Genomic DNA, 27,535 nt, shown 5'->3' with positions numbered 1-27,535 from the left:
GAGAGTATGTTTGTGCATGACAAAAAGAAAACCAATCATGTCTTTTAGATGATTCAGGAGTACATGCACATACTAAAACTAATAGAATGTAAGGGGTTATTTAATTAGGTGGAATACTGTAGGTTTATGGAGAGGAAAATTGTTACAGGGAGAAAGGTTTGGAGAGGCTGTAAAGAAGCCAGGTGTTGCTATAGGTGCCTTTTCTCAAAACATCTTTTTGACAGTCCCTTAAGATGGCTGTCCATTTAAATCTGCTTCAAGTTTGACAAAGAAGCAATCCTGTAGTAAGGGGAGGTTGTGTTTGTTTGATATTTAGCAAGGATGCAAATTTTTAAGTTTCTAACATATCTTTCAAATAATGACCTATACGATAGTTTGAATATACAAGCTGTTGATCTGATCCATTATATCATGACTTTATTTTTAAGTTCTGGAGCATATTTTTAAGGAAAGAAAAACAAGAATTGTGGAAATGAGCAATGAAGCTGTAGCTAGAGCAGCTGGGCAGTTTTTTGTCAGGGAATTCAAATAACAATTCTTAATCATGTTTCTGCAGAAGTGGTATGAGTGGCAAAGGTTCTGAGGAATATGTGGTGTTTTATTTCAAATAAATCGCGATTTCTGACTTCTGATTTAAAAGATTTTTTTGTTTGGTAGACAAATTAAACTTTCAGTTTTAATTTCTTGTGAATTTATTTAGAAAGGTAAGTCCTTAGCCTTGTGTTGAGCTTCATTTATTGCAGTTATTGTAACTTGCAGCTTTTTGACATGGAAGTCAAACTAATGCAGCAGACTTGAAATCCAAGTTTGAAAAGAAACCTGTGTCTTATGTTTGCTGCTGTGGCAAGCTAATAAAAATCCCAAACCCACAATATACGAACAAGCTTTAAAACAAAATTAGAGGGTTATTGAAGTCTATTATTTTGTGAAGGGCTTTTGCAACATGTAGGAGGTGTGTGGGCTGGTTCTCAATGCACAAGTGAATGTTTTAGAAATGGTACCAACTGGTGCTTCCAGGTTACGGAAGTCCTGCAAGAATTAATAACACTTGACCACCAAGAGGGGAATTACAAATTATTTTTACAAAATTCTTTTTTTTCCCTGAAGTCTCTCGCACAGCTGCTTTGTTTTGACTGCAGCTTTGTAGTAGTGCTGTAGTATTCCCTGACTCTTTCTCCCAAACTAGACCTTGATTTCTGTTAACATAAAGGTAGTCTGTTAGCAATAGCTAGCAGTGGAATGGAATGGGGATTGATAAGCTGTTGCTCACAGCTTCATTAAAATGAATTCTGGTAAATAAAACATCTGAGTTCTTTCCAGTTTAAGGTGCTTTTAAGCATTTGTTGATATGTTGAGTAGAAAGAGTTTTGAATGTTCCACTGATGAACACATGCTTAGTAAAAGAACAATAAGCTGCTTTTAGCATGGGGAGAAAATCTAATCTTTGGTTTCCAGTTAAATAGTACTAAATAGCAAGAAGAATTTTTGAACTTATAATAAAAATGCATTGGTAAACCAGATGAATTTTTGACTCAGTTGTGTCCGTATTGCAAACAAATTAGTAATTATATTATTGTTCCTGTAGGTTACCCGTGAATGTGATTAATGCTCAGTGTTACATTTTCTAATGGATTTTGGCAATATGGAAACTTGAATGTTTAGCTAGAACACAATTTCAAATTAAAGCAATAAATCAGAGTTAGTGAAGTAAAGGTATGCAGTGTGCCCCACTCCTTGACAGTCACTGAGAGTGCGGTGTCTTGTCTCACTACTTTTGGCAGCAGGAGCCTCTTTATCAGCTACTGTCGTTCCAGTCACGCTTGTGTTCACGTCTTTGCTACATGCTCTGCTGATTACCTTGGAAAAGGGCAATGCTGTAACTGTTCAACTGACCTTTCAGTTTATTTTCTCTTGTGTAATATGAAACATGAGCTAACGCAGCCTTAGTCTACTGATTTCGAGAAAATCTGTCGCTGCGTTTCTGTGGCTTTCTGCTCAGATGTGACGGGGTTACTCTGTAGTTAGATTAATTCCAGAAACTCCATCAACTTCAGATATCATCACAACAGTGAAGCAAATTATTGTAGCTAAAAAAGAGAGGCTTTAGTGTACAGTTAATACATAAGAAAGAGTACTTAGCAGAGGAATAGTAAGACAATGACTATTAAATGAAGAAATCCTACACCTAAATAAATGAAGTATGCTGCTGGTAAATTTGTCTCCTTACATGCAGAGAACAAATAAATAGAACCCTCATTATTTTGTAATTGCCGTCTTATTTGGACTGTGTCCTCGTGATAGGGAAGCTGTCTTGAGTGCTTTGGCAGATACAGAATATACATAGCTGTGCCATTCCAGGAGGTTTTGACACAGCTTAGTACTGTAAGGTTTGGGGGTTTGTCTGTGGGTTTTTTGTTTTAATTTTTCTTTGTTTGGGTTTGTTTTGTTGTTTTGTTTTTTGTTTTTGTTTGGGTTTTTTTTGTCTTATTTTGTTCCTTGAGGACTGTGTGCTTTAGTTGTTCAGGTTTTTTTAAATTACTATATACCTTTTATTCCATTAGAGGGTTAAAGTAAATGGCTTTCTTGTAGAAAGTATTGATACATGCACAGTTCTTTCTTCTTCTCTCCTGGAACTGATGTCTCTAAGTAGTTTGCTGGGCTTCTGATGGAAAGAAAATGCCTCTTGGTCCTTCTAGACACTAGTAATTTGTTATACTTACCCTGTGAGGTACATCCATGTGTTTCTAATAAACTGAAGCAGGTGAGAGTTGAACGGGAGTGCGTATAAGAGAGTCTCTAAATATTGGCCAGGGGGAGGTGGGCAGGGAGAGGGATTGTTTTTAGATAAGTCAGTGGAGCAATTGGTAATAAATGATTTAATTTAGTTTGAATTTGGTACATCTTGTAATCTCTCCTGCATTTGGTTCCGAATTGAGAACTGTGTGCATTCATTCCGCCGCTGATGGCGAAAACGTTACAGCTGTCAAATGCTGCCAAAGCCACTAAGTTACCTTAATGGTTAAAGCAGGGACGATGCTGCTGGTCAGGAACAAATTATCTTCTTGCTAAAAGACTATGGAATGATACCTATCTGTATTAGACCTCACAGCTTACAGGTCTTTACGTCTCTGCTAGAAATTGCTGGTTAGGATGTCAAGAAAATCTGTAGTTCTCCTTTCTCTGCCCATTTTTTTGTTGTGCTTCTACGTACCAGGCTTTTTTTTAAGGCTTGGCTTGCATGTCATTGTACTTGAAATTATTTTGTAAGGAGGTGATGCTGACTCAGATGCCTTGTCTTGTGTTAATGGCTTTCAACAGAGAAAGTGATTATGCATTATTTATCCTAAGCAAATATTTCTTAATTTTTGATGCTGCATTTAGTTCGAGATGTGAACTACATTAGTGTTCTATGCATAAATGCTTTACCTCAGCATTCTGAAAGCATGAAGCATCCAAAGAGAATTGGGAGTTACTCATCTGCCAGGTGGAGAAAATTTGGAAAAGTTATTTTTCAAGCTTTTGCCTTTGTTGCTCGCTCGTACACGTTCCTCTGCTGGATGGTCTTCTAGTACCTAGTAAAAAACCACGGGTTTGGTAGGAATTACAACATAAATGGTTTAACTGTGTAAGTTCCTTATTGGAATAACTATATCCTCAATTTACTTGGGAAACACTTGCTTTTATTACTTCTGAAAGACACTTAATGTCATTGGCCAGCCTGCAGAAGCCTTAGTTTTCAGCTAAAAGTGTGTTTTAAATACCCTCTGATGTTGCAGAAAGGCGGATTTCTTCATAGTGATCAATTTTTGTGAATGGAGCAAATTGTTACATTTAGGGGAATTAGAACCTTTGGGGAATTTTGATTTACCTATGAGAAAACTTAAGATCATGATCTCAGAATCATGTAACAGCTATACTTTTAAGCTACAGAAAAGCAAAATTAAGTGGTCATCTCCTTGATCTTTATAATCATCATCTACTGCTATCTTGTGCTTCTAAAGCATGTCTCTCAGAATTGTTCTAACACTTCAAAGGCTGTGTGAGTTGCATGTTGTTGATGTTCCTTAATCTATTTAAATGTGTATTAAAAAGATTTCCTGAATGGAACAGAAAGTGCAAGTCAACCAACAACTATAAAATTGCTAAAAGTTAAAAATGCAGTAAATTTGTTGTTCTAAAGTAGTCATACCTACCCAAGATTTACTGTGCCTTTACTTTCTATTTTCCTTAAGTGTGGTTATTCTGTGTAATACTCTGAATAGCCAAATGAAAAGTGCATGACGGGGTGGACTAAAGAATGAAGTAAAACCCAAGGCTCCTGTTTTGGCATATTTTCACTAGGGACAAATGAAATTGAAGAAGCTGCAGAAAGGAATTTGCTTTTGGAAGAGCTTAATCTCTCCTACTTCGATCTTCTTTCAATCCTTTGCTTTCTAACCAGTTGAATGATGAGAGATTGAGGGAATAACTGGCCACAGAGTAAAGGGGAAGATGAGAACTGGGGCCTCACTAATCTGAGCAGGGACTCTGCACTGGCTTTGGTGTCAGTCAAAGTCTTTGTAACTGCATCTTCAAAGTGATTACAGCAGTATTAGAAAGAGGTAATTTGTGAACAACCCCATAAAGCTATGGACTGTGGTCCATGACACTGACATTAATTTAAATGTTTGTACTTGCTGGAAAATGGAGAATTTGGTTACTGAGAGCACCTTACTGGGTATTTTCTTTCATTTCCTGTTCCCTTTGGTATCTGCAGAATTGGGCTTTCCATATGGATACCAGATACTGTTATCAAAGTCTCTCCTACTTGCTTTAGTCTTTTGAATAAATTATCATTAATACTGGGCCAATACTGTGGAAATAGACTATGACAAAAAAGCTGATGTAGGCAAAATTCTAAGAGATGAATAGCTACTAAAACCAGCATCATAAGCAGAAGAGGAGCTAAAATCATTAATTTCATTGTTGTCGCTTACAAAAACCTGACTGACTGTTTTATAAACTGCAATAACAACTTTGTAAAAAAAAAAAAGTATGAGAATGGGCATAGAAATGTCTTGAAGTTTTGCAGCCATCTTGGCATTCAGCACCAGTCTCTTTAAATGAAAGTATCTTGTATGCTGCCAAGGCCTTTTTGGTTATATTAGTTTCTGTTTATATTCCCGTGATGCCTAAGGAACTAAAGCTAATCTGATTAAATTTAAAAGTTTAAAATACTACAATATCTCTTTGTTGTTTTATGAAGTGGCCAGGAAGGAGTTAGTACCTCTTCTGCTTGGAAGAATAAAGATGTGAAAGCTTTATGTGGAGCTCTAACTCAGTGCTTTGACTTACCATCAGACTCTTCAATAAGCTGCCAAAACTCTTATTTCAATCGAGCAGTCGACTTTGGGAAGGAAGTAGAAGCTTAGCTTTATTTTTCTTATGCTCCATAATGAGGCTGATGATTTTAACATGAACCTGAGACCTTTTTAATGGGTTCAGTATTTGAACTCAGTGGTTATAGGAACTGCAGAACCTGGGGTGTTTGTATAACAAAGTTACAAAATAAATAGAACACTTTCTTTTTTTGGCATTAGGCTGTATAGTTTTGCATTAAACTGACAACTCTTTACTTCTACTGTGTAAGTTTTACTTGTGTAGGAATCCATAACACAAAATATCTGAGGGTGTTTCAGTGATAGAAGTGTGAGGAATAAGTGCTCACCTGATGTGTCAATTCTTGAAGTGGTTGCTGATGTAGTATTGTCTTCTCCTGTTCACTTGGAAGGTTATCTTATTGGCAGGATACTTGTTTACTGGATAGCCATTATAGTAATTCATGTTTGATGTTTTAATCCTGCTTCTATGGAAAGTCAGCCAATTCCTACACTTCTATTTAAGGCTTTAAACAAAGCTGCATATAAAGCATGGGATTTAAAGCAATGCTGTGTTACAAATTATGAATGTAACAATAGGAAAAGACTGCGGTGACTGTGTTTCAGGTGATGTTTACGATTACCAGTGTCTCACACTGAAATAATGATAGGGAGGCCAAAAATGTTGGTGTAAAAGCATTTGGTAATAGAGTAGTACTTTGTTGTTCTTGGGCTAATGCTAAGACTGAAATCCTTTCAGTAAGTCTGAAGACAACAGTTTCAGTATTTCAGTTTTAAGAGGCATTGATCTATTAACAGAGGCTAGATGAATGAATATGGGACTTAAAACCCTTGCTTTTTCATAAAATCCCCAGGAGCCAGGAGTACACCATAAGCAGCCTCCCTTCTGCTGCCTGCGCTTCTGAGATGTGCGTTGCTGTACCTGTAGTAAAGGACTTCACATGCAACTTCTTTCAGTCCCTTCGGGTGCTATGTTCAGAAGTTCTGTGGATCCTCTTGTGTCTCAGTTTAGGTTTTTTTTGTCCCAAAGGTGACGGTTGTACTTTTCAAGTCATAGTTGGGCACAGTTTTTACCTTGTAATCCTCATCAGTGTCAACGTTAATGCCGGGAAATTGCAAAATCTTAAGAGACTTTGCAGTCTCTGAGGACTTGACAAGTAGGAAGGCAGAGGTTAGTCTTTTGTTGTGACTTACAGCTCTCAGCTGAGGTTGACTCTTCCCATGTCCAGAATGTTGAGATTTTCACTTCTGAAATGCATTCAGAGTCTGTCATATGTCATACAAGTGTATATGTCATGCGTAGCTGAACATGACATAACTTTCAGTGTTGAAGAGGATATCACGGAATGTAGTCTTACTCAAGTGTTTATCTCTGGTTTTAAGATTTGTATGCTATTAGTGAACAATATAAATACTAAGAATTGGTTGAGCAACAACAAAAAATATATATATTTTGTATCATTTTCTATGTGTAATCCTGGGATGTCACTTTGGAAGATTAAAAAAACCAAACAAAAAACCCAGTGTTTAACAAGCCTTAGTAATGTAAAAATGTAAGGCAAAATATCTGTGAGAACAAAATGTTAAAGTCCCCTAAACCTAGACATCAGCATGTACTTAATTTAGTCCTTTCCTTCAAAGGAGCAACAGGCTACAGTTGCTGCTTTACAAGGTCTTTGTGTTGTTTTACAAGGCCTTCTGTGACAGGTAATGTTGTTCTGTGTCCAAATGTATTGCATCTCCTGAGATGAGTTTTGGAATAGTTCATAGCAAAAGTAATTGATCCATTTCAGGAGTTGGTGAGGTTTTTTTGTGAGCTTTGAGTGAACTATAATTCCTTACTAGATAATCCCTGGAGGTGGTTAAAAAGAAAAAATAAATTTCTAGATTATAATTTTAAATCAATTACAAAGAGCAGTAGTTGTTGCAAAAATCTTTATTTCTGCAATGTGATGCGGCAATAATACCTGAGTTAACTTAGTCTATTAAAAGCAGTGTGCTTCTGTACAAATAGATGGAGCATTCTTACTCAATATATTTGATGATGTGTTGCTTGTTCCATGTCTGTCCTGTATAAAAAGCTGTTATCGTAAAAATTTTACACATCCTTGCTCAACAATTCCTCTAATATGTTCCCTTTCTTGCCTCCCCTCCCTCTACCCCACAAAATAGTTTACTGAACATGTAATCTTGCTCACCACTCTTGGCAAAGTGAGCAAAGAGTAGTCTTTTTTTCCAATAATTCTCATGATCATTTCATATATTAAAGGCCACTGTCTCTTTTTGTCATGATTTGCTTAAACTCTGAATTTACTGAAAGACAAGAATAGAAGTTGTGGGTGTTCTTAGTGCTTTTATGACAAGAATCAGGAGTTTACCACGTCTCTATTGCTGATTTTTCCCCAAAGATACAGAAACACTTAATTGCTTTCTGAAAGTCCATTTTCATCCGTCCCACATTCAAATCCTGAATTTTTCAGATGCTTTTTTCTTTTGAATGAGATGAATGGGTTTGATTCCTAGGGAGGGATCACGTTGAGGAAGAGGAGTAGGCCACTGGCATGTGTTGCACCTCTAGGTGGTACGAAGTGAATTGTAGCCTTTTTCTCTTCTGCACTGAGATTTCAGTCCTTTTTTATGGCCTGCTGTTCTTTTCTGCTACTAAAGGATTCATTTCCTTCTTGTGCAGCTTTCAAGGGTTTGTGACTGACTTTTGTTTCAAAATTAAGCTCACTGCTCCTTTTATTTTCTGCTCAAGGAGGGAAATACTGCATCCAACTAACTGTGTTCTTAAAGCTGTGACATGGTGTTTGTGTCAAGAGTGGGGAGAAAAAAATCATTTTGGTTAGATCACATATTTCAAAACTCCTTCTTCTGTTTTATGTGTGTCAAGCTCATTGCTTCAGTTAGATCTTCTCTGAAGTCACAGCAGCTACCTAGAGTAAAACAGATCCTGCTTCAGCCACAGTGGACCAAGCTGGAAGCAATACATATGACAGGCAGCAATTTTGAAACAGTTTATGTATGGCAGAGAAATAGGGATTTGCAGATAACACTCCAAATATACTTCTTGTTATATCCTTTTTTTTCTTAACCAATTAAATATATGTGTGCATACACAAAATGTATATGTATATAACTACACTTGGATCATACAATGTTGTAAAGAATGACTTAAATTTCAGAGCTATAGTGGTTGTTTTCTTTTTTTCCCCAGTAGAAACCTTCAAAAATAGAGTAATTTGAATTTTCCAGATGATATATGTTGAAATTCTGAGGCTATTTGTGACTTGCTTTGTGTTTCTGTATTTAAGTTTTATATAAATCTTTGTGATTGAAGTTGTTTAAAATGTAAGTCAGTCAACTGAGTTTGTCTATATATGTATAATACACTTATAGTTGGAAATCTGACAAAGTATTTTCCTTCAAGGACATAAGGAAATTGATTATCAGAGCAGTAGTAGTTAGTAATGCACTTCTGAGGTTTATACCCATGAGCAAATTTAAAAGGAATAATGCAGGTGGATGGGCAAAAATAATTATGAGTGTATTTGCTACAGTGTATCCTGGAGGCATTTGCAAATCTTTCTCCTTTTAAAGATGATCATCAGTCTTAATAATAAAATAATAAAAACTCTCTGGGAGATTAACCTTAAAAGTAGTCATAGTACTCTAAATTAATATGGAGGTAATGCTGTTTACCATAACTAGTTATTAGACATTTTAATCTACTACTTTGAACCAATTAAAAAAATCAAAACTTTGCAACAAATCACGGAGTTCTTAGTCCTGGGCACTGTAAGCAGACTGCTGCTTCTTCTTCCTTAAGCAACAAGGTGCTATTCCATAGTGCTGGTTTAGTGTTTTTGTTTCCTGTGGCAAAATGTAAGAAGTCTAATAAGGCAGACAAGCTTGGTTTTGCTGAGGATCTTACTGGATTTTATACACTTCAGAAAACTCTTTACCATTTATGAAAAGACAAATGCATTTGTAATTTACCTCAGGAGTGTCTTACTGAAAACAAGCAAAAACAAAAAAAACCCTGTCCAGGTAGCATTAATTAAATGCTCAGCTGCATCTTTTAGCTGTGCTTCTGAACAAAATAGCTCATAAATTAGGGGTCAAAGTTGACTCTCTCGTTTATATTGTACCACTGATATTACCATCAATTCCAGAAACTTACTTGGAGAAAACATAACAAAATATGTCAAAAAACTCTAAGCTGTTACAGCCAAAGTTTTATGGTAGAGGTTTAGGGCATTTCAGTTCCTACTGGTGTAAGTAGGCTATGGTCCGAATAATTACTTTGATGAAGCTGTAATTTTTTCCCAACTGTTGCTGTGTCAGGGACTGACTGCAAAGTCTTGCTGATCGTCTCTATAAAGCGGTTGCCTGATGAGCCCCTGTCCGCAAGGACCAGATGGGTTTGTCCATGCTGACGTGCTGTACTGCAAACTTTTCAATGGCTTGAGATTGTCTGTCTATTAAAACTGGCTGTGAGAGATGTGGCAGGCCTATCCAGCTCTCCCTAGGAGGGCCCGTGTCTGATATTAATAAGATGGAAGGAAAAGTACTAGGCTGTTCAGAGTGTGAAGTTCTCCTGTTGTGCAGTAATACTGGGATTTCTTGGCTGCCAATCAGGAGTTGTAGTTTTAGACTGAAAGTGCAAAATGTTCCTGTAAAGTAGAGAAAACACTGACAAACACGAAGATTGCAATTTTAGACTGTGTAACAACCATGGAAAAATTGAATGGTTTGTATTTGATTTTTTTTCTGTTCCAGTAGAGAGCAGTGTATGTCATGCTAGTGTGTTTCATTTAATTGTTTGGTTGGTTTTTTTTTTAGGTTTAAAACTTGTTGATGTAAGGGAGACGCTTGCTAATCTTTCTAAAAAATGTTCTCTGTTTTCATTGCAAGGTATTCTCTGTTTTATAACCACTTGAAGAACATTGAGGAAAGTGAAGGTGGCCTTGATAAATTTACGAAAAGTTACAAAACCTTTGGAGTTAACCAACTTGCAGATGGTGGAATATACTGCAAAGAGTGGGCACCAGGAGCAGAAGCAGTGTTTCTTGCAGGTGACTTCAGTAAGTATTCTTAGAAAAATTTCTTTTCGTCTGCACCATGCTTTACATCAATATTCTCTTCTTTTAAAGAAAATTTTGTCTCAATGATGAAATTCTGATAGTACAAAAAGGTATGTCATGGCTGAAATGACTGATATTTTCCTCTGTGTTGAGTAGCTTATGAAGAAGTGTTTTTGTTACATGGTCAGTGTTACGCATTCTTTAATACCCCAAAGGCAATGACTCATGTCACACTGGATCACACTGTGACTTGAGGCTGTATCTAAACTTCTTGAAGTTCTTTTTCAAGCTTTATAACTACACTTTTATAAAACTATATGCAGAGAAGCAAAAATAACTAAAATAATTTGCTTCATCTTCTTTTACTGATCAAGCAACAGTGACAACTTAGACAACTAAGGACCAAGGCCCTTGAGAATTCTAACCCATCCTGAGAGTTTAGACAAAAGCTCTACTGGAAAATGGTAGCCTAAAATCAAACTAAATATTACTTAAAGAGTGGCTATTCTGTTTTTGTGAGGGCGGAAGAAGGAAAGATGTTAGCAGAATGAGAAGGTGGAAGCATTACATGGAGGAATTGCATTGCTTGCTCTGAGAACCAGAAAGACTATTCCCTTTGATATTGAAACAAAAACAAAAAAATTGCTTCTTATTTGAAGGCTAGCTACACTCAAATTATGTTCTAAAAATTTTAGGTGCAAGTGACATTCATCATTGCTCTTCCATCCTGAAATGCAGTTCCTTGTTCTCCTTTTTGTTTAGGGTTTTGGAGAGGGTTTGTTTAGGGTTTTGTTTTGTTTTTCCTTTTACCTCTACTCTCTCTTCAGTTAGGTTTGCCAAAGTACTAGGTCTTGCATTGCTGATTCTTACTGAACAGGGACTGTGAAATACCTGTGAAATAATTTTGTTTGTTTAACTGCCTTTCAGAGGCATGCAGTTTTATTTATCCAACTTTGATTTTGCAAAAATACTGATCGAGGGAGTGTTCAGTGTATTTATATTGCACAGAAGCAATATGAAAAGAAAGTCCTGTGAAGCAGTTGACTACTCCTGCTTAAACACAAAGCTAAAGGTTGACCATTCCTTACCCATGTCTGAGGAAACTATTGAAAGGAAAATCACTTTATTTTAGGAAGGTTTGTATTAAAAAAAAAAGAAAAAAAAATCCTGTTTTTGATGCACAAGTTGAACAGAAAAGTTAGTGCAACACTTTTTTGAGCTGTGATCCTGTTTGATATGATTAACATAGTGAATGATAAAATAGCTTTTCTTGAAATACTGCTTGTCATTTTATTGAAATAGACATTGATAAATAGGTTGGTGTAGTTCTTGCATTTTAATATTGAAATTGGATATGTCCTCTAATTCAACACTGAATAATGAGTCTAGATAATAGTGATTATATCTGCTGCTAGATAATAGTGATTTCAGGTGTCAATACAGACTGCAAGGCAGCTAGATCAGGTTATTTTCATGGGTCAATTTTATATGGATAAACATGCAGAAATTTCTCCTCCTTGTCCCTCCTCTTCTTGCTGCAACCCCACCCATTACTCTAGGTTTTCATGGGATAGGTGCAGGTTAAATTACTCAACAGAGCTGAAGACTAGAATGCATTTTTTAAAATATGTATTTTAAGAGATGACAATATTAAAAACAGACTTTTAATAATAGATTTAATATTTTGAAAAGAGTCTATCACTTGTAAATTGGCTTATTAGGTTGGGGAGGAGGGAGTATATGTGTACCAGAATAGGGCAGCTAAACACTGGAATAGTTTTCTAAGCCCTACTTCATTTAAATATTTGATGTAATACATCATATGAAGGAGAAATTTAGGAGTAATATCCTAGAGTGGTTGTATCAAAACATTAATGAAATATAGCAATGAGAAGAAAAAAAATTAAAAATCATTGTAATGTGGAAAAACTATGTTTCTCCCATGTATCAGTCAGTCATAGCAAAGTATTCATTCCCAAAGGGGACAATAGTGTACTTGGAAAGACTGGAGGAATGGAAAATTGTCTATCAATTCATATGATCTTGAATGATATTCTCATGAGAAATTGGATTTCAAAACCCTGAGATTTAGAGTCAAATTGCTACAGATATGTTTAATTAAAACTGAATCCCTTTAACCTTTCTTTAAGTTTTCAGCAGGTTAAAGTCTCAGACTAAATTCATGATTATATTTGGTTTAAATTGGATATTGGGATTGCTTTTAACAAGATTTTTTTAATAAAACTTTTTATAAAAAAACCCATAGTGTAACCACATCAGGGGAAGTTGGCAATCTTCGACAAAGAAATAAACATTGAACTTAGGTGACAGAAGCTCTTTAGGTTTTAAACTGAAATATGGTGGTATAGGACATAAAAACTCTAAATTCAGGCTTTTTTTGGAGATAGATAGCAGTGTTTTCCTTAATAATATGGTATTGTCTGAAAATATCTTAAATATTTGATGTAAAGACACAAAGTATTAGTCTCTGCTATTTCATCTTCGTTTTTTTGAGGCTCAAAAACTAGTAAAAATTAAAATGGCAAGTATAGGTTGTGTACGGAGACCTTGAACTTTTTTTTCCCAAATTTATAATTAAAAGCTGATAGTTGATAATGTCTTTTTTATGAGTTATGCATAAGATAAACATGAATAATTTACTTCTGTAATTATGTACATGTGAAGCCTCAGTCCTGTACATGGAGTTTTTTTGTGAATAGCTTTTATGCCTGATAACAGACAATAAAGGCTTTGTTATGAAGGTATTTTGACCCAAATTATGGTATTTATACCTTATTCTGTGAAACTTGCTAATGAATGGGATAGCTCCAATTTATAGAAACATTCTTAATATCACTGTGTAATTTGAGGAAAAAAAAGGTAGAAACTAGTAATAGCACACAATTCTGTAAGTGGGTTGGAGAATGAAAAACATGAATTTAAGAAAATCCCAATGTTTTCAGAGCTATCTTTGTTTCTATAAAACTCTATAATTTGGGAGAAAAAGTATTGTATCTGTTGGTGTTCTAGTATGATGCTTTGCTCTGTCTAAGAAGTATTAAATGAACATCCAAAAACATTAAGATTTGTCAATTAGTACTTTCAGCATCTCAGTAAATCAAGTGTATGAGGCAATTAGTCAGCTGAATTTCCAATAGTAGAGGCACTATCGACATTATAGCTCCTTCAAAAGCTCTCAGTGATAACACTGAATATTTCATTTGTGTACTCTATTGCTGGGGAGCCTGATGACTGCTGGCAACTTATTGCTGCTTTACAATTGACTATTTCAAAATAACTCACTGAGCTGTGAGTTTTGAGAATATTTGGAATTAGTGCAATGGATAAATTTCATGCAATTTATTTGGGAATTGGAACATTCACCTTTTGTACTTGGTCATGCAGAGGCTCAGTGGGTTATCTCTAAACAATTCCTTCATTTTAAAAAGAGAGCTACTGGTTTTAAAAAGTTTGAGAGTAAGTATGCATGTGTTAATCTGGTAGTAAGCATTTGCTAGAGTGCATTGTTATATTTGTGGTTTCTGTTCTTTTGTCTTCCATTCCCTCCTTCCCAGCTAACACTGATCAACGTTGATCAGTCTGGATTGTCTCTTTGGTTTGGTTTCTGCTTCCTTGTTCTTGCACTAGTGGGAAAGGTTTCTGCTGTGCTTGGACAGTGGAGGGGAGGGTAGGATAGTTGGTTCTGGGAGGATATTTGTCAATTATTTAAACTCGGACAGAATCCCCTCAGAGTGGAAGGAGAGTACCTTAAGGCACTGTACTTCATAATTTGGATATCTGACAGCTGACTAAAAACTTTATGTATCAGAATGTTTTGGGGTTTTTTTATTTCCAGATTTTTACTGAAATGGATTCTAGGTACTGTCATGATGTCATAGTGAATTTCTTACTGCTTCCTTCCAGGATTTTTATTGACAAATACCTAAGTTTGATGAGTAAAGTCAAACAGTGTTATATTTCTGTGGGTACAGATGATTGAAAGCAGTAGACTGTAATATAAGGTGGCACTAATATACAGGGAAACATCCTATCTCGGAAGTAATGACACTTGTTTTTATGTCAGTGTTTGAGCTGTTTGCCCAATTTCCAACAACTCAAGAGCAGGATCATTAACGTAATCTGCTTTCAAAATTATTAATGTGGGGAGAGGAAGACCTAGTTGGCCACTGTGTAGAACAGAATCGTGTCCTTGGAGAATCTCTCCAGTTATGTTCTGATTTTGTATTCTAATCAAGTGGAATACAAGTATCTTGTTGGGAGACTGGGATTTTAATGCTCTTTCTCTTGTCTGAACTGCTGCTTGTCTGATAGACTTTCTTCAAGGATGCCGAGTGTTTGCTGAACTCTCTATTCTCGTTAGGCAAATTTAGTTGATCACAAAATATGTGGAAATACAATTGCTATAAGAGGTTTGATTTCACTTGGGTATTCAGCCTTAGTTCATAAAGATTTTTTCACTTTTGAAAAAACAGCTAGAGTTCTTTTATTGGATGAGGTCAGTTGTTTGGTTAATATGCGAGAACAACTCCTTTCCTCTGTGAGAAGTATTAATTTCTTGTGTGAAACGCCAAGCTCAGGCATGAGCCTCAGAGATGTATGGCTATATCCTTGTCAAAGTAAAAACAAAATCGGGAGATTGAACAGGAAGTCACTCAAATTGTCATTTAGATGGAAATAAGCATTTAAATTGAGTTTTTGTCACAAATGGTAGAACCCAAACCTTTATAGCTCTGAATTCTGTTCTGCATTAAAGCTCAGATCATGATTCTTTGGCATGCTGAGGGTGTAGTTTTGGGCAGGAAGTTCCCTTGTGCCTCCTGTTGCTGAGGTAGGATGTAATGTTTAAATAATTGGTTGGGTTTGGAAGATCCAGTCACAGACATGAGACAAAACAAAGTATCAGGCTATCAAAGATGTCTTCTGTGATGGATTAAGCAATAGCTGAGGCTTGAACTTTTTTTGTACAGAAGCTTTTGCCTTTGTATATGGCTTATGGGTATTCTGTGATGGTGTCCTTTTTCCTCAATACCTATTCTAGCTGATTATTTGAACTTCTGCTGGTAATCTTCTCAGCCTTTTCCTGTTTGTAGTTGTTGGCAGAATGTTTGAAGTCTCTGTTCTCAAACTGAGATATTTCTTTTGACTTTTTGTTTTTCATCTTTATAATAGTCTACTAATCACTTGTTGATGAGTTGAGTTTGTTTTTTTTTTCTTCCCTCAGGCATTTTTGGCTAAGTTTTGCAGAAAAATCAGAAAACCAAGCAGTAAATCTGAGAGCAGCATGAGCCACTCTCTCTTTGAAAGGAATCTTCAGTTTTCAGGGTGTTCTGTGTTCTTTATGCCTCTGGCATTAATACAAAGCAATGTTTTCTGTCATAATCTCTCTAAGTGAGCTCCTCTCCAGGGGTAATTAGTAAACACTGGGTTTAAGTAGGACCATCTGGGGCAGATGGGTATTGCTTTGCACTTATTTTTAAATCATGAGCCATGGGCTTGCAGTCACAGACTGTGGCTGGGAGCAGGAGGGATTAACAGGAGCATCTGGCATTGCTGGCAGGTGAAGGGGAAAGTTCAGGCAACTTTGTCGGAATTATCAAATCTGTCTGTGGAGAGCAGAGATATTTAAATAGGTAGACAGATGTAACCACTGCTTCTCTGAAGGAGGGAAAAGATGTGGTTTTAGTAGAGGTCATGAGAATCTTTTTTAATATTGTAAGAATGCAGTGGTTTTGGTGAACATGATTAACTCCCTGCAGGTTCCCCTGGATGAGTTTTATAAAACTGAGCCGAAGACTTTTTTGCTTTTAATTTTAACTTTTAATTTTGCTCAATATTCATCACCTGGCATATATGGTTAAGTTTGTGCACTGAATCAAGAGGTGGAACTCCACTGGAAAGAGTTTCATGAGAAGCCATGGAGATGGTGGGAAATTTGGGGGGAGAAGAAGATAGAAAGAATTTAGAGTAAGTCCCCCAAGATGAATCTTGACGCTGTCTTACAGTTTATAGTTTAGACATTTTGTTAAGGAGTATTGCTTAATTGCCAAGGCGTTGTTTGTTTGATATTGGTCCTAGTAGATATTAGTAGTGTTTGTTTAATTATTTTTCTTGATTGAAACTTCAGCGTAACGCCAAGGGGGAGGAACCATCTAAATCTTATTAATATGTAAGTTCTTCTGCTGTTAAGCAATAGTTTAGTAAATACTTTCCCTCTGCTAATATGTGTAATTTGGCGCTACTGTCCAAATACTTTAAACATGATAAATACTATCATCTAAATAGAATACTGAATTAATTGCATTTCTGTTTTACTCTCCGCTGTAAAATGAGTAGGTACCAGAATATTTGTCTGGCATAGTTGTTTTTGTCACATTGTGTGGCGTTGTTCAATTTTTGTCTTTCAGTGTTCTTTAACTAAAGATTGGCAGTTCTTGGGTTTGAATAGCTGTGCAAATGCAACCAGCAACTTTGAAAGCAGTCTGGTCTTTCTCTGAAACTCAACACATCCATACATTGCTAGGGAAGATTATCCTTTTGGTGCACAGCAGATGATATTTGTGATTACTGATGTTTAGGAAAATACATATACATATACTGATGAACAAGACTTAATTTCTCTACCTCCCCTGCTGTGATTTCTGTGGTAGCAAAAGTGATGGTCCTGCTTCAATTCAACTGCCCAGATTTTTATTGAAATGCTTTTAACCTTGACATATTTAGTAGCAATAGGTTTTATAAAAATCTGAGTTAATACTCCTAAACTGAAGGCTGCTTATTCTTCTTTCAATGATATGTCAGTTTGGGTTTTGTTTTGTTTTCTGGGTTTTTTGGGGGGAGGTTGGATTTTTTAAATTACAAGACACCATGGCATGAAAATAGATTAGCATGAAGGAAGACTAACATGTTGCTTTAATGTCTTGTAATTCAGTTTTCTGTGTTGACCGGTTCCTATTTAGCTTGAGTCTGTTGCCTTAAACTATGTGAAATAGATGTTTCAAGGCAAAAAGAAAAAAGTAATTTTCAAACTTTCCTTGTTACTTCCTTCTAGTCTAGAAATGACTCCATTGCTGAAGTGTGTCAGTTCAGAAGTGATACCTTTACTCCATTCATAGGAGTAACCTTGAATGTGCTTACAAACACTGCAGACCCCCTTGGCAGGTGTCTGTTCAGTAGGACAGGCCATAATGACCATCCTTGAACATCTCCAGTGCTCAGTAAATCCAAAGACAACAAAGAATCTTGAATTATGGGATTTAAACTTGGTTCAGTTAATTTTTTTAAATGAAAAATCTTCCTCAAGACTTAAAATTGTGGCATTTCATTTTAGCCATTTTGAATGTGTGTGCAGTATCAGATATAATAGTATTTGTGTCTGCTCTCACTGAAGTTTATTCTGAGAAAGATGGAACTCAGAGTTACACCTTTGAATTGTAATTGGATGCATTTTAAGATGAACACTTGGTACTATTTCTTATATTGCAGATGGCTGGAATCCATTTTCTCATCCGTATAAGAAGTTGGAATATGGGAAGTGGGAGTTGTTGATTCCACCTGAAGATGGCCGTTCTCCTGTGCCCCATGGATCAAAGCTAAAGGTGTTGGTTCTAGACTTACTCCAGCTCTTGCAACCCTTCTTACTCATTTACTGTCCATTTTGTTTTCTTTTAAGTAACTTTATAACATTCTAATTATTCTAAGAATCAGAATCAGTCCATCTAGTTGAGCAAAGTGACCTGAAGGAGTGAAACATTAAACATCGCAAAGATTTTGGGAACAGGCATATGTGGCTGAAATGTAGTTGTAGGGTATTGTACCATGTTATAAGAGGAAAAGGTTTACAAATTGATAATCTGAAAAAGAAGAATTAAGTAATGTATAGTTAAAATCTTTCTTTCTTTGGTGCAACTACATGTTATTGAGATCCTATTAAAATCTCAATACCTTGGACATTTCTGCAATCCTTGTAACCATGGCTTTTCAGGTGATTTTTTCGTTGCTTTAATGGTGCATGCAGATTTTTAAAACTTCTACTTACCCTTTAGGAATTCAGAGTATTGAGTGGAAGGCCTAAGTAAGTGTAACTGAACACAGTTGTATTTCATGAGCATCCATGATCTTAAAATGCTTTCTTCCAGAAACTAATGGAAAATTTCACTGAGCTGTCAAATGCCACAGTTGTATGCTTAGTGCAAATTCACCTAATGACAGCTAACAGCTGAATTGATGGTTTCTAGGTGAATATTGTTTTAAGTCAGAGATGTGCTTTGTTGCACTCAGAGCTTGAGTTTGAGGTACTGGGTGCTAATAGAGGGCAGAAAGACATGTGCTGAAATTCTACTAGTCTGCTATAGACTAGGAAAATTAAGAAACTGGGAGCATTTGTATAATATTAGTACATTTTCAGAGATCTCATCAACAAAACTAAAATACTGAACAAAAATCCTCATTTTTCTGCTGAAAATCAGCTTAGGGAAACAAGAAATCTGTTAAAACAATGCACTGGAAATGCTTACTCAGTGTGTGTGCACATCTCTGTGCTTTTTGTTATGGCTTATGAAATCATCCCAGTATTAAATAAGGATAAATTGAAATTTAGGAATAATAATTTGAGGACAAGAAAGCTGGTTTTATTTTACAGCGCAGGAAAGAAAACAGTTGTCTGCAACTCAGAAATGCAGTAATTATGCAGCAAGGTATGAGAGTACCGAATGGTTATTTAATATTTTCCATGGTTTTGAGATGCAAGTAGGTTAGATTTTTTGATTGTTGCTAAATTTACCTTCTGTGTTTTATCTACAAAACTCCTGACTCATCTATTGTGGAATATTCTAAGCTCTTTGTAAAGATATGAGGTGTGAATGATGATGAGTGTTGATAATTATTAACATAATAGCAAAAAAAAACATAGATTCTTAAATGTATTTGGAGTGACGTAAGATGATTTTTTTCTCTTAGCTAATCGCAGATCATATCTCCTTATTTTGAAGTAGAGGTCTTGGTAGTATTTTCTTCCTGTCCAGCATTTTCTTTGAAATATAAAGTCTACAGAGCAAGCGTTATACATAATTTGTTTAGTATGTGGAATTGCTACTGATTACACTTGGTACTGATGTACTTGCAAGATGAATTGCTATACTTCTGGAGTTGCTCTGAGTTTTCTGAAAAGCCAAAAGATACCCACTGGTGGAGTAGAATGTGAGTTTTTCGTTTTTTTATTTTCTTTTTTTTTTTTTTTTTTTTTAATTGTTTTAGGCTGTTTCTACCCTGTCACTTCAATTGTGCTTTCCCTGGTCAATTTTAGACAAATTTATGTGGCTGTCACTGACACTCAAAATACATTTTTGTCCAGCAGGCTTTTGAAGCAGGACTTCCTGTCTGCATGTGAAACAGATTTTTTTTGGAATATATTCCTTAGAAAAAGGACCAAATATTCAGAAACTTGATTCATGAGTGTATGTGGTCACAATTGATTTCTCCATCCATATGGAGCTACTCCCAGCCTCAGCTGTAGCTTTGCTAATAATCTTTCTTGACACTTTGTTTTTGTTCTGTTGTGCCTTCAGGACTGAATCCAACACTTCACAGTGTGTGCTAGTGTTGTAGTCACATGATGGGGCTAACAGAAAAAAAACCAAAGAAATCTCCAGTTAAGGTAGTTCAAAGATAGTTTATCAGAAAAGCTTTTGGAGTATTCACATGGTAGGCATGTACCTTACCCTTATGCTACTGCTGATTTTATCCTCTCTCATTCTACTAATGGGTGCAGAAAGCTTTTTTTTCTCTGTAAGCTTTCCTTGAGCTGTGTGGTTCAAACATTTATGGTTGTTCATAAATGTCTGTAATTTGTGTCTTAGAGCACAGTTTTGCTGATTTTTGTTCATGTAGAAGCTGGAAATATTGATTGTTTGCAGATAGAAATTGCTATGCAGATTGCAGAGGTAATGTTGAAATACACAGGCACTGGTGTCTGCACTAGAGTAGGCAACAGACATCTTTCTAGTAATGAAAGTATTTTCCATTTTTCTTTACTAAAAAAGCATAAGGGAATCACAGCTTTGAAGGTTTCTTTTACCAGTATGATTCTTAAATACTTAAGTTAATATAGTCAGCTTCAGACATTATTGTGGTGATTAATTTGTTAGGGGAAGAAATGTCTCCTCCTGAAGGTCCTTATCTTTAGCTGCTGTCTACTCTGTTTTGATCTTCAGTTCCACACAGGCGAATGCCAAGTTCTGAAATGATAACAAGGTCATTTCTTTTAAATAAGTAATATCTAAGCCAGAATGGGAAATGGATGGAGTGTAGTCAGTGACACTGATTTAGATCAGGTCACAAAATATTTTCATGGGAAAATAAATGAGGAGCAGAGGTCAAATGTTTGCCTCTTTTCAATAGTTGCAGGCTGTCTGCTGTAGCTCTTCTGGCAGTCTTCTCATAAATAAATATAAACATTGCAGAAAATGAGTAATTAAAAAAAACTGCTTTAAATCTTCTGACACTTTTCTGTGTGAAGAGATGGATGCTTATGATAGTTGAGTGACTCCCTTGTGAGTTTTGACATCCATCTTCAAACCAAGGTTACCTGCTAAAAAAGGATATCTTTTTTCTTTCTCCCATGGATCAGTTGGGAGCTTAGAGTGAGTTAAGTGAACAAATATTGTTGCTATTGTGGTAGGATAGTGCTGGCTTTTAAGCTTCTGACAGATGTCATAAGTGAGCAGAGATTTAAACCCAAAGTCAAATGTTATCCTTTAATAAAAGAAGCCTTTTTACCTCTCATTATTTCTAATGAGGTAGTTTGAAAGATGTTTTCTTTAAACATCAGCATGTTTGTCGTTCTACAGTGACAGCAGTTGGGGTGCAAGTACGTACCTTTTATGGTGGAAAATGACTGATTTTTTCCCTTCATCTTTGGTATTCCTAATTAACTTTTTACAGGACACAGCAAGCTTTTAAAATTATCATGGATAGACTTTTACAGCAAGTCTTGTCATGTGTGGTCGTATTAATGCAGGAGTTTAATCAGTGTTACTCTGTCCTTTTATTGTTTATTCATAAATTATTTGTCCAACTGCTTAAATGTACCTTTAAATTAAGTTTTCTCTGTGGTTGGCAAGATCCTAATTTTGAAATAGTGTCAGTGGAATTTAGGGATAGTATTGGTAAAAATAGAGATCTTAGTATCTGCACTGGGGAACTTGCTTAAAATTATTTACAGGAATGCCAAGGAACAACACAGGAAATGGAAAACAACTGGCAAATTGAATCCTTTAAGAATTTATACCTAATTGAAAGTAATTTCCAAATTCGTGGTCAAGTTCTAAAATATTTTCACACATCTAAATAAGAAAAAAATGGCAAAATCAATACTTGAAAATTGTCAATTATGATAGAGCTGCCCTGTAACATTAACTAGGAAAAGAATCTGTATAGCAGAACCACTAAATTTTCTTTTGTGAGCTGGAGAAGATATATTAAAATAGAAGTGGTTGTTCAACCTTATGGTTGAATTAATTACAATAGATATGTGATTTCTGAAATTATTACCAGAATAATAATTTCTTAGATTAATAAATGCATCTGACACTTTAACTAACAGTGTGCTGGGTAGGTGCATGAATCTATATATGCACCTAAATATCACTTGAATATTCATGAAATGTAGTTCATGTATTTTTCCTGGAAAGAACACTCAGAAAGAGGTAGAAACTTTTTTAAAAATTCTGCATTCCATTATTTGTTAAGTCTGCACCCTTTTCTTCATATGTCTCTGTGTATATATATATATTCTATGTATTTAAATGGTGACATTTACAGTTTTTTGAGGGAATATCTTGTACTGTAATGAGGTGATTAAATTTGATAACTTGTGTACTTGTTAACACAATATTTTTCTACTGATACTCTTGCGTGTTTGAGTGGTTTCTGTGATTGCTGAACAGGAGTTGTAGGTGCCAGGGCCAGTACAAGATCGAGGCAAGCATGAACAGCATCAGTTTGTACAAAATGCTTTCAAAGTTTGCTGCAGTTGGTTTTAATAGTTTTCTCGTCCAAATGTATTAACCTTTTTAATATTCAGGTGTGCAAAGGAAGAACTACATTGAGTCAGAACACTAACAGTTTATTAATCATGATTGGAAGTACCTAAAATACATTGGTATTCATGAGGTGCTGGGTAGAGGAAAGCTAGTTGTGAAGAATAGTTTTAAAACTTAATCCTTACATTTTTTACCACTCTATCCTATACTTCATAGTAGATCTGCGAGCTCTGTGCTGAACTTGTAAACCTTGAAAAGGAATCAAATATGGTGAGCAAGTAGGTTAATCTGTGTCAGGGAACCACTGCTAGTAAAATTCATCAAGTGTAATTACTGTCACTGATGAAATAGATGATGTTGCAGCTGACCCTGCTGATCAGGAGGTGCAGCAGCCTAGTACCAGTCTGGTGTGGAGCTCAGGTCTCGTGCACTTCCGGCAGTCTGCAGTCAAAAACGTGTTTGTAATGAGAATGTGAAAACCCAGGAAATCTATTAATAATGGCAGGCTGTTGGCTAGGATTCAGGGGACAGAAGTGTTAAAGATATGGTGGACTTTCAGGGCTGTAAGATATAAATAGAAACATAGAACACCTGGTTGGAAGGGACCTCAAAGATCCTCAGGTCCAACTATTCTTGACAAAAGCATGGCCTGGTCACGATGGCCCAGCACCTTGTCTAGCTGGATCTTAGGTGTCCAGCATTGGGGAATCCAACACTTTCCTGGGAAGATTGTTGTCATTATGGGATTGGTTATGTGCAGTCAGGTGGTTTTTACAAAAAGATTCTTGGATATCCTGAGCACAGGAACTAAGCTTGATTTCACTGGAGACCTTCCTGAAGAAATGTTTGCTGTTTCCTTGCAGGTACACAGAGAAACGCTTCTAATTATTCTGGTTTTTAGCTTAGCCTGGGGGAAGAGGGAATATCCTTGCTCAGTCTGTTAAGTTCTGTATCCCTTAAATGTCATGTCTTAATTGGCCTGTAGGATGCAAAAAAACCCAAAAAACCATCACCAGGTTTGCAAATTTGAACAGCAAATGAAACACATGTTCTGCAGTGTCATGGTACATACCTTATGTGCAAGAAGAAACAGATGTGTATTCCTGGGATTTTGAAGTTACTAAAGAGGACTTAAATTATGTACCATACGCATTTCTGGGTATAAGTTGTGCTGATGGGAAACAGAATATTAATTCTGTGGCAATACCCTTCACGTTTCACCGTGTGATTGTGAGTCATGACACTTCAGCAAGTTATTGTAGACTTCTTTGGGTTACAGATGAGGTTTGCTGGCAGGAAGAGTTGTTATCTCATTGGGAGGTAAATGGTCTCTTGACATTGCCTGTTTGGATTTAGTAAACAAAGTGGAACTCTTCATGGACTCATAGGAGAGGTTGTAGCGCCAATGAACCATTGTGGTGCAGGGGACTGTTCTTGGGAGCCTTTGTTCCAGACTGAGTTCAGTACTTTAGAAAATTCTTGTTCAGTTATTTTGGCAGGCTTAGTTCTGCTGTGACTTGAAGATGGCACAGTTCTATGGTGGGAGGTTTTGCTATTTAAAAATACTTTTGGATATTTTACTTTTGGTTTATCCATACCAAAGACTATTTGTTTCAATTACTATTAGGTAGATTTAAGCAAAATGTGATTTTTTTTTTCTTGAGGAAAAGAGGGAGGCATCTTAAGAAGAGGTCTTGAAACAGAATTTGAGAGTCCATATTAAGAATATATAAGTGTGGCTTTGATGCTCATGGGAATTGTTTTCATTTGGGGGATAGGATTACATTCTAAGGAAAGCTCCTGACACGCTCTGCAGTGTGGCACAGCCACCCAGTTGCAAGGTGCATTCTGCAGCAGTTGTTCTTGTTTCAAATGCTTTATAGTTGAGGATATGTAATACTTAATGCTTGGGTGCCCATATTACATACTTTATCAGTTTCTTTTCTACTTGACATGGCTTGAAACAACTCTAGTAAGTTACACTTAATGTATGTGTAATGTGCTTTATTATTATGACTGCTTTTCAAACCATGTTCTTGTACCCCAAGCCTCTTAACTAAGAGCCTAATAAAATACTTACGGGAATGCTTCTCTATTATGCATACAAATTTTTGTAGTCTTCAAGCCGCATCACTGTTCTTATAGCAACTTGTTTCTGGTTAAGTCATAGGGAGGGAAATGTATTTTTCAACTGTGTATTTTAGAGATTCTGGTTTTCCTTGGATTTTTTTTTTTTTTTTTTTTGAAAAAGGTTTTGAAAACCAGGATTCTAGACTAAAAGAAGAATTTGAATGCTTTCCCTCAGCACAGATGTGTTTTCCCTTTGTGAAAATAAACTGGCTGTCCTTCATACCTAATAATGCTGCTCCTGTGTAGGTAACAGTTATAAAGCCATGTACTTGGATGATTAAGTGAAGTGTTTTCTATACACTTGACTGTTAAAATCAATTGGGAATGTTTCTGTGTGATGTTGCTTTCATTTTTAACAACTCTCCTATGATTTCCTGGATTTTGACAGTTTGATTTTCCTATGGTATTTTCATCTGCGTAGATATTTTATAGTACTAGGCTTCTGGCTCTATCTTTTGAATTACTTGTTTATTCAAAGAGATAATAGTGTTTTCTTTCTTTATTTTTTTTTTAATACTGGTATTTCTTAGTTTTCTAAGACAAGCGCAAAAATAGAAAAAGGAACAAAAACTTTCTTTTTTAACCTGATCTAGTAAACTAGTTAAAGATATTCAGAAGTTCTGCAATGCAATGAAATACTTAAATCACAAATGGAGCTGCATCTCCCTCTTTTGGAAAATCAAGGCATGACTTCATGATTTGGCTTAGAAGATAGGCTTTTGCCTCTGTCATATCTTGATTGTATTTTAGTCTTAATTTATTTTCTTACCCTGAGGGAGAAGGGAAGGGGAAAGAAGGGGGAATTGTGAACAAATATTTAATATCCATAAGTTTAGATTGTAATAGCTGATGTCATGATATATTTACAGAGCCAATAAATCTCTCTCCAATGTTTCTGAATGGCACAGCTTTTCTGCAGAACTTTTTTAAACATGTAAACCACCTAAAAAGTATTATTATGTCTGATAACTAAGGACTATTTTTTCAATATTTGATTAAAATGCTTGTCCCTTTAACAGGTTTCTTTTTCAGAAAACAGTTAGGAAGAAAAAGAGCAAACCAGACAACTTTGTATCGGCTGACTTAGTTTTTATAGTAATCATGAATTGATAAGGAAAATAAAGCTGGGGGAAGGAATAATGTGAGTAGTGTTCCATTACTTTTTCTTTCTAGTGTAACCAGTTTGCAATTTAGGAAGGAGAACAACCTGGAAGAAGCAACATGCTGTCCATTCTTTCCAAAATTTCATTTCAAGGTTTATAATCAATTCACTGTAAGGAAATAACTTCAGTCTACAAGCACCTTGACAGACACACTCAATTTCTTGGTTATTTGGAGCAGTCTGAATAGAGTATGGAGAAGTTTTTCAGATGAAGTTGAGTTCTGGAAAGATCTCCCATTTTCCATGTTTCTTGCCCCACCAGTTTGGGTGAAGGTTCATTTGGGAAGGTATTCCAGAGCTGGGGAAATGTTGAAAAGCTTCTGATTCCTTTACTTCCTTGCGGCCTCTTCTGAGCTTTGTTACAGGGCTGTGCAGGGGCAACAAAAGCGAGGCACTAGTGCAGAAGCTGTGTTTGCTTCTTCATTTCTTGCCTTCTATTTCTGAGGCTATTAAAGAGAAAAAATTATCAGGCCTCTAAAAATCTATCAGGTAGAGTGAGACAATTACAGAATAATGCTCATTACCATGCCGTTCGATCCCAAATTTTTTATCAGGCTTCTGTATTTTTATCTAAAGCTGCTTTAAAGTGAACTTTCAGACAAGAAACTTCCTGATTCCAATCCTGGGCTCTGCAGCAGGTTGCACTGTGTTATCAGAAAGTGTTCTGCTGTGGTCCTATGCATTAAGAACCAAACATACTGAAGTACTGCCTCTAGATTCCAGTGCTGACCTCTGGAAAAAGAGGACATGTTCTCTGTTTTCCTCTGTGTTCGTGAGGAGGTAATGTGATTTAATTTGCTGTTGTAAATGGCCTCAGTTTACACTGTCCACTGGCAAAAGATCTTCAGGACTGTGTTTTCTCTTCTGGGTGCTAAAGTCAGGGTTGATTCTTTTTGTGGGTGAATAGGACAGGCAGGGGTGTACAGGGTAAAGCATTTTCAGCTGATAAATTGTTGCACGATATGAGTGGGTTGGTCTCTTCTCTCAGGTAAACTGAGACAGGACAAAGAGGAAATTTCCTCCAGTTGTGCTGGATGAGGTGTAGATTGGATACTAGGAAAGAGTGGTCGTGCATTGGAACAGGGAAGTCATGGGGTTTCCGTCCTCAGAAAAAACACCTGGGGACATGGTATCGTGGTGAGCACGGTGCTGGGCTAGCTGTGGGACTCCACGGTCTTTTCCAACCTAAACAACTCCATGATTCTGTTTCTGGAGCAACTTGAGGTTGTTGGGAAAAGGATGTACAACTTAAGGAAAAAGAGAATAACAGGATTGTGTTGCTGTCTTGAATGCAGGACCTGTCTTTGAAGCTGAACAGCTGTTATGAAATAAGATCTAACACCAGGTTTTCTTACAGCAGTATATTGGATCAGATTCTTTTCTATTCTTGTAAATTTGTAGTGCTTTGTCTTGATTACCCTATTTATCTACAGGAAAAGGAAAAACGTAAGCTTTTATTTTCTACAGTGCACATTATACTAAAAAAATCTTAGTATTCAAGCAGTTGTTTTTTTGTTTACATGTACTTTTAGATCAACTGAGGGAGGGAAAATACCTTGATGCTAAATTTCTACTACATTTCATGTAGTGGAATGACCTTTTTATGTTGTTACAGCATCTAATATAAACTTTCTAGAGAGTCTTTAAGAACTTATCCTGCCCATGTTTTATATTTTGATTTGAACTTGCTTTTAAGTCAGATGCATGTTATTGAGATGA

The 27,535-nt window shown here is 36.1% G+C and overlaps 1 protein-coding gene across 2 annotated transcripts in view; it reads left to right on the top strand.

The window, feature by feature from the left end:
• The window catches only part of GBE1 (1,4-alpha-glucan branching enzyme 1), a 138,079-nt gene that overhangs the window by 23,104 nt on the left and 87,440 nt on the right, over window positions 1-27,535 (top strand). For both annotated transcript variants that reach the window (XM_066208439.1, XM_066208445.1), the window contains exons 2-3: window positions 10,296-10,465; window positions 17,969-18,081. In XM_066208439.1, the coding sequence (XP_066064536.1) occupies window positions 10,296-10,465; window positions 17,969-18,081 (283 nt within the window). The remainder of the gene's footprint in view (window positions 1-10,295; window positions 10,466-17,968; window positions 18,082-27,535) is intronic.

The sequence above is a fragment of the Chamaea fasciata genome, unplaced genomic scaffold (assembly GCF_029207755.1).
Source record: "Chamaea fasciata isolate MVZ Bird 193981 ecotype frontalis unplaced genomic scaffold, bChaFas1.0.hap1 SCAF_2, whole genome shotgun sequence".
NCBI classification, from domain to species: Eukaryota; Metazoa; Chordata; class Aves; order Passeriformes; family Sylviidae; genus Chamaea; species Chamaea fasciata.
The sequence above is the reverse complement of the archived record's forward strand: the minus strand, read 5'-3'. Positions and strand labels throughout refer to the sequence as shown.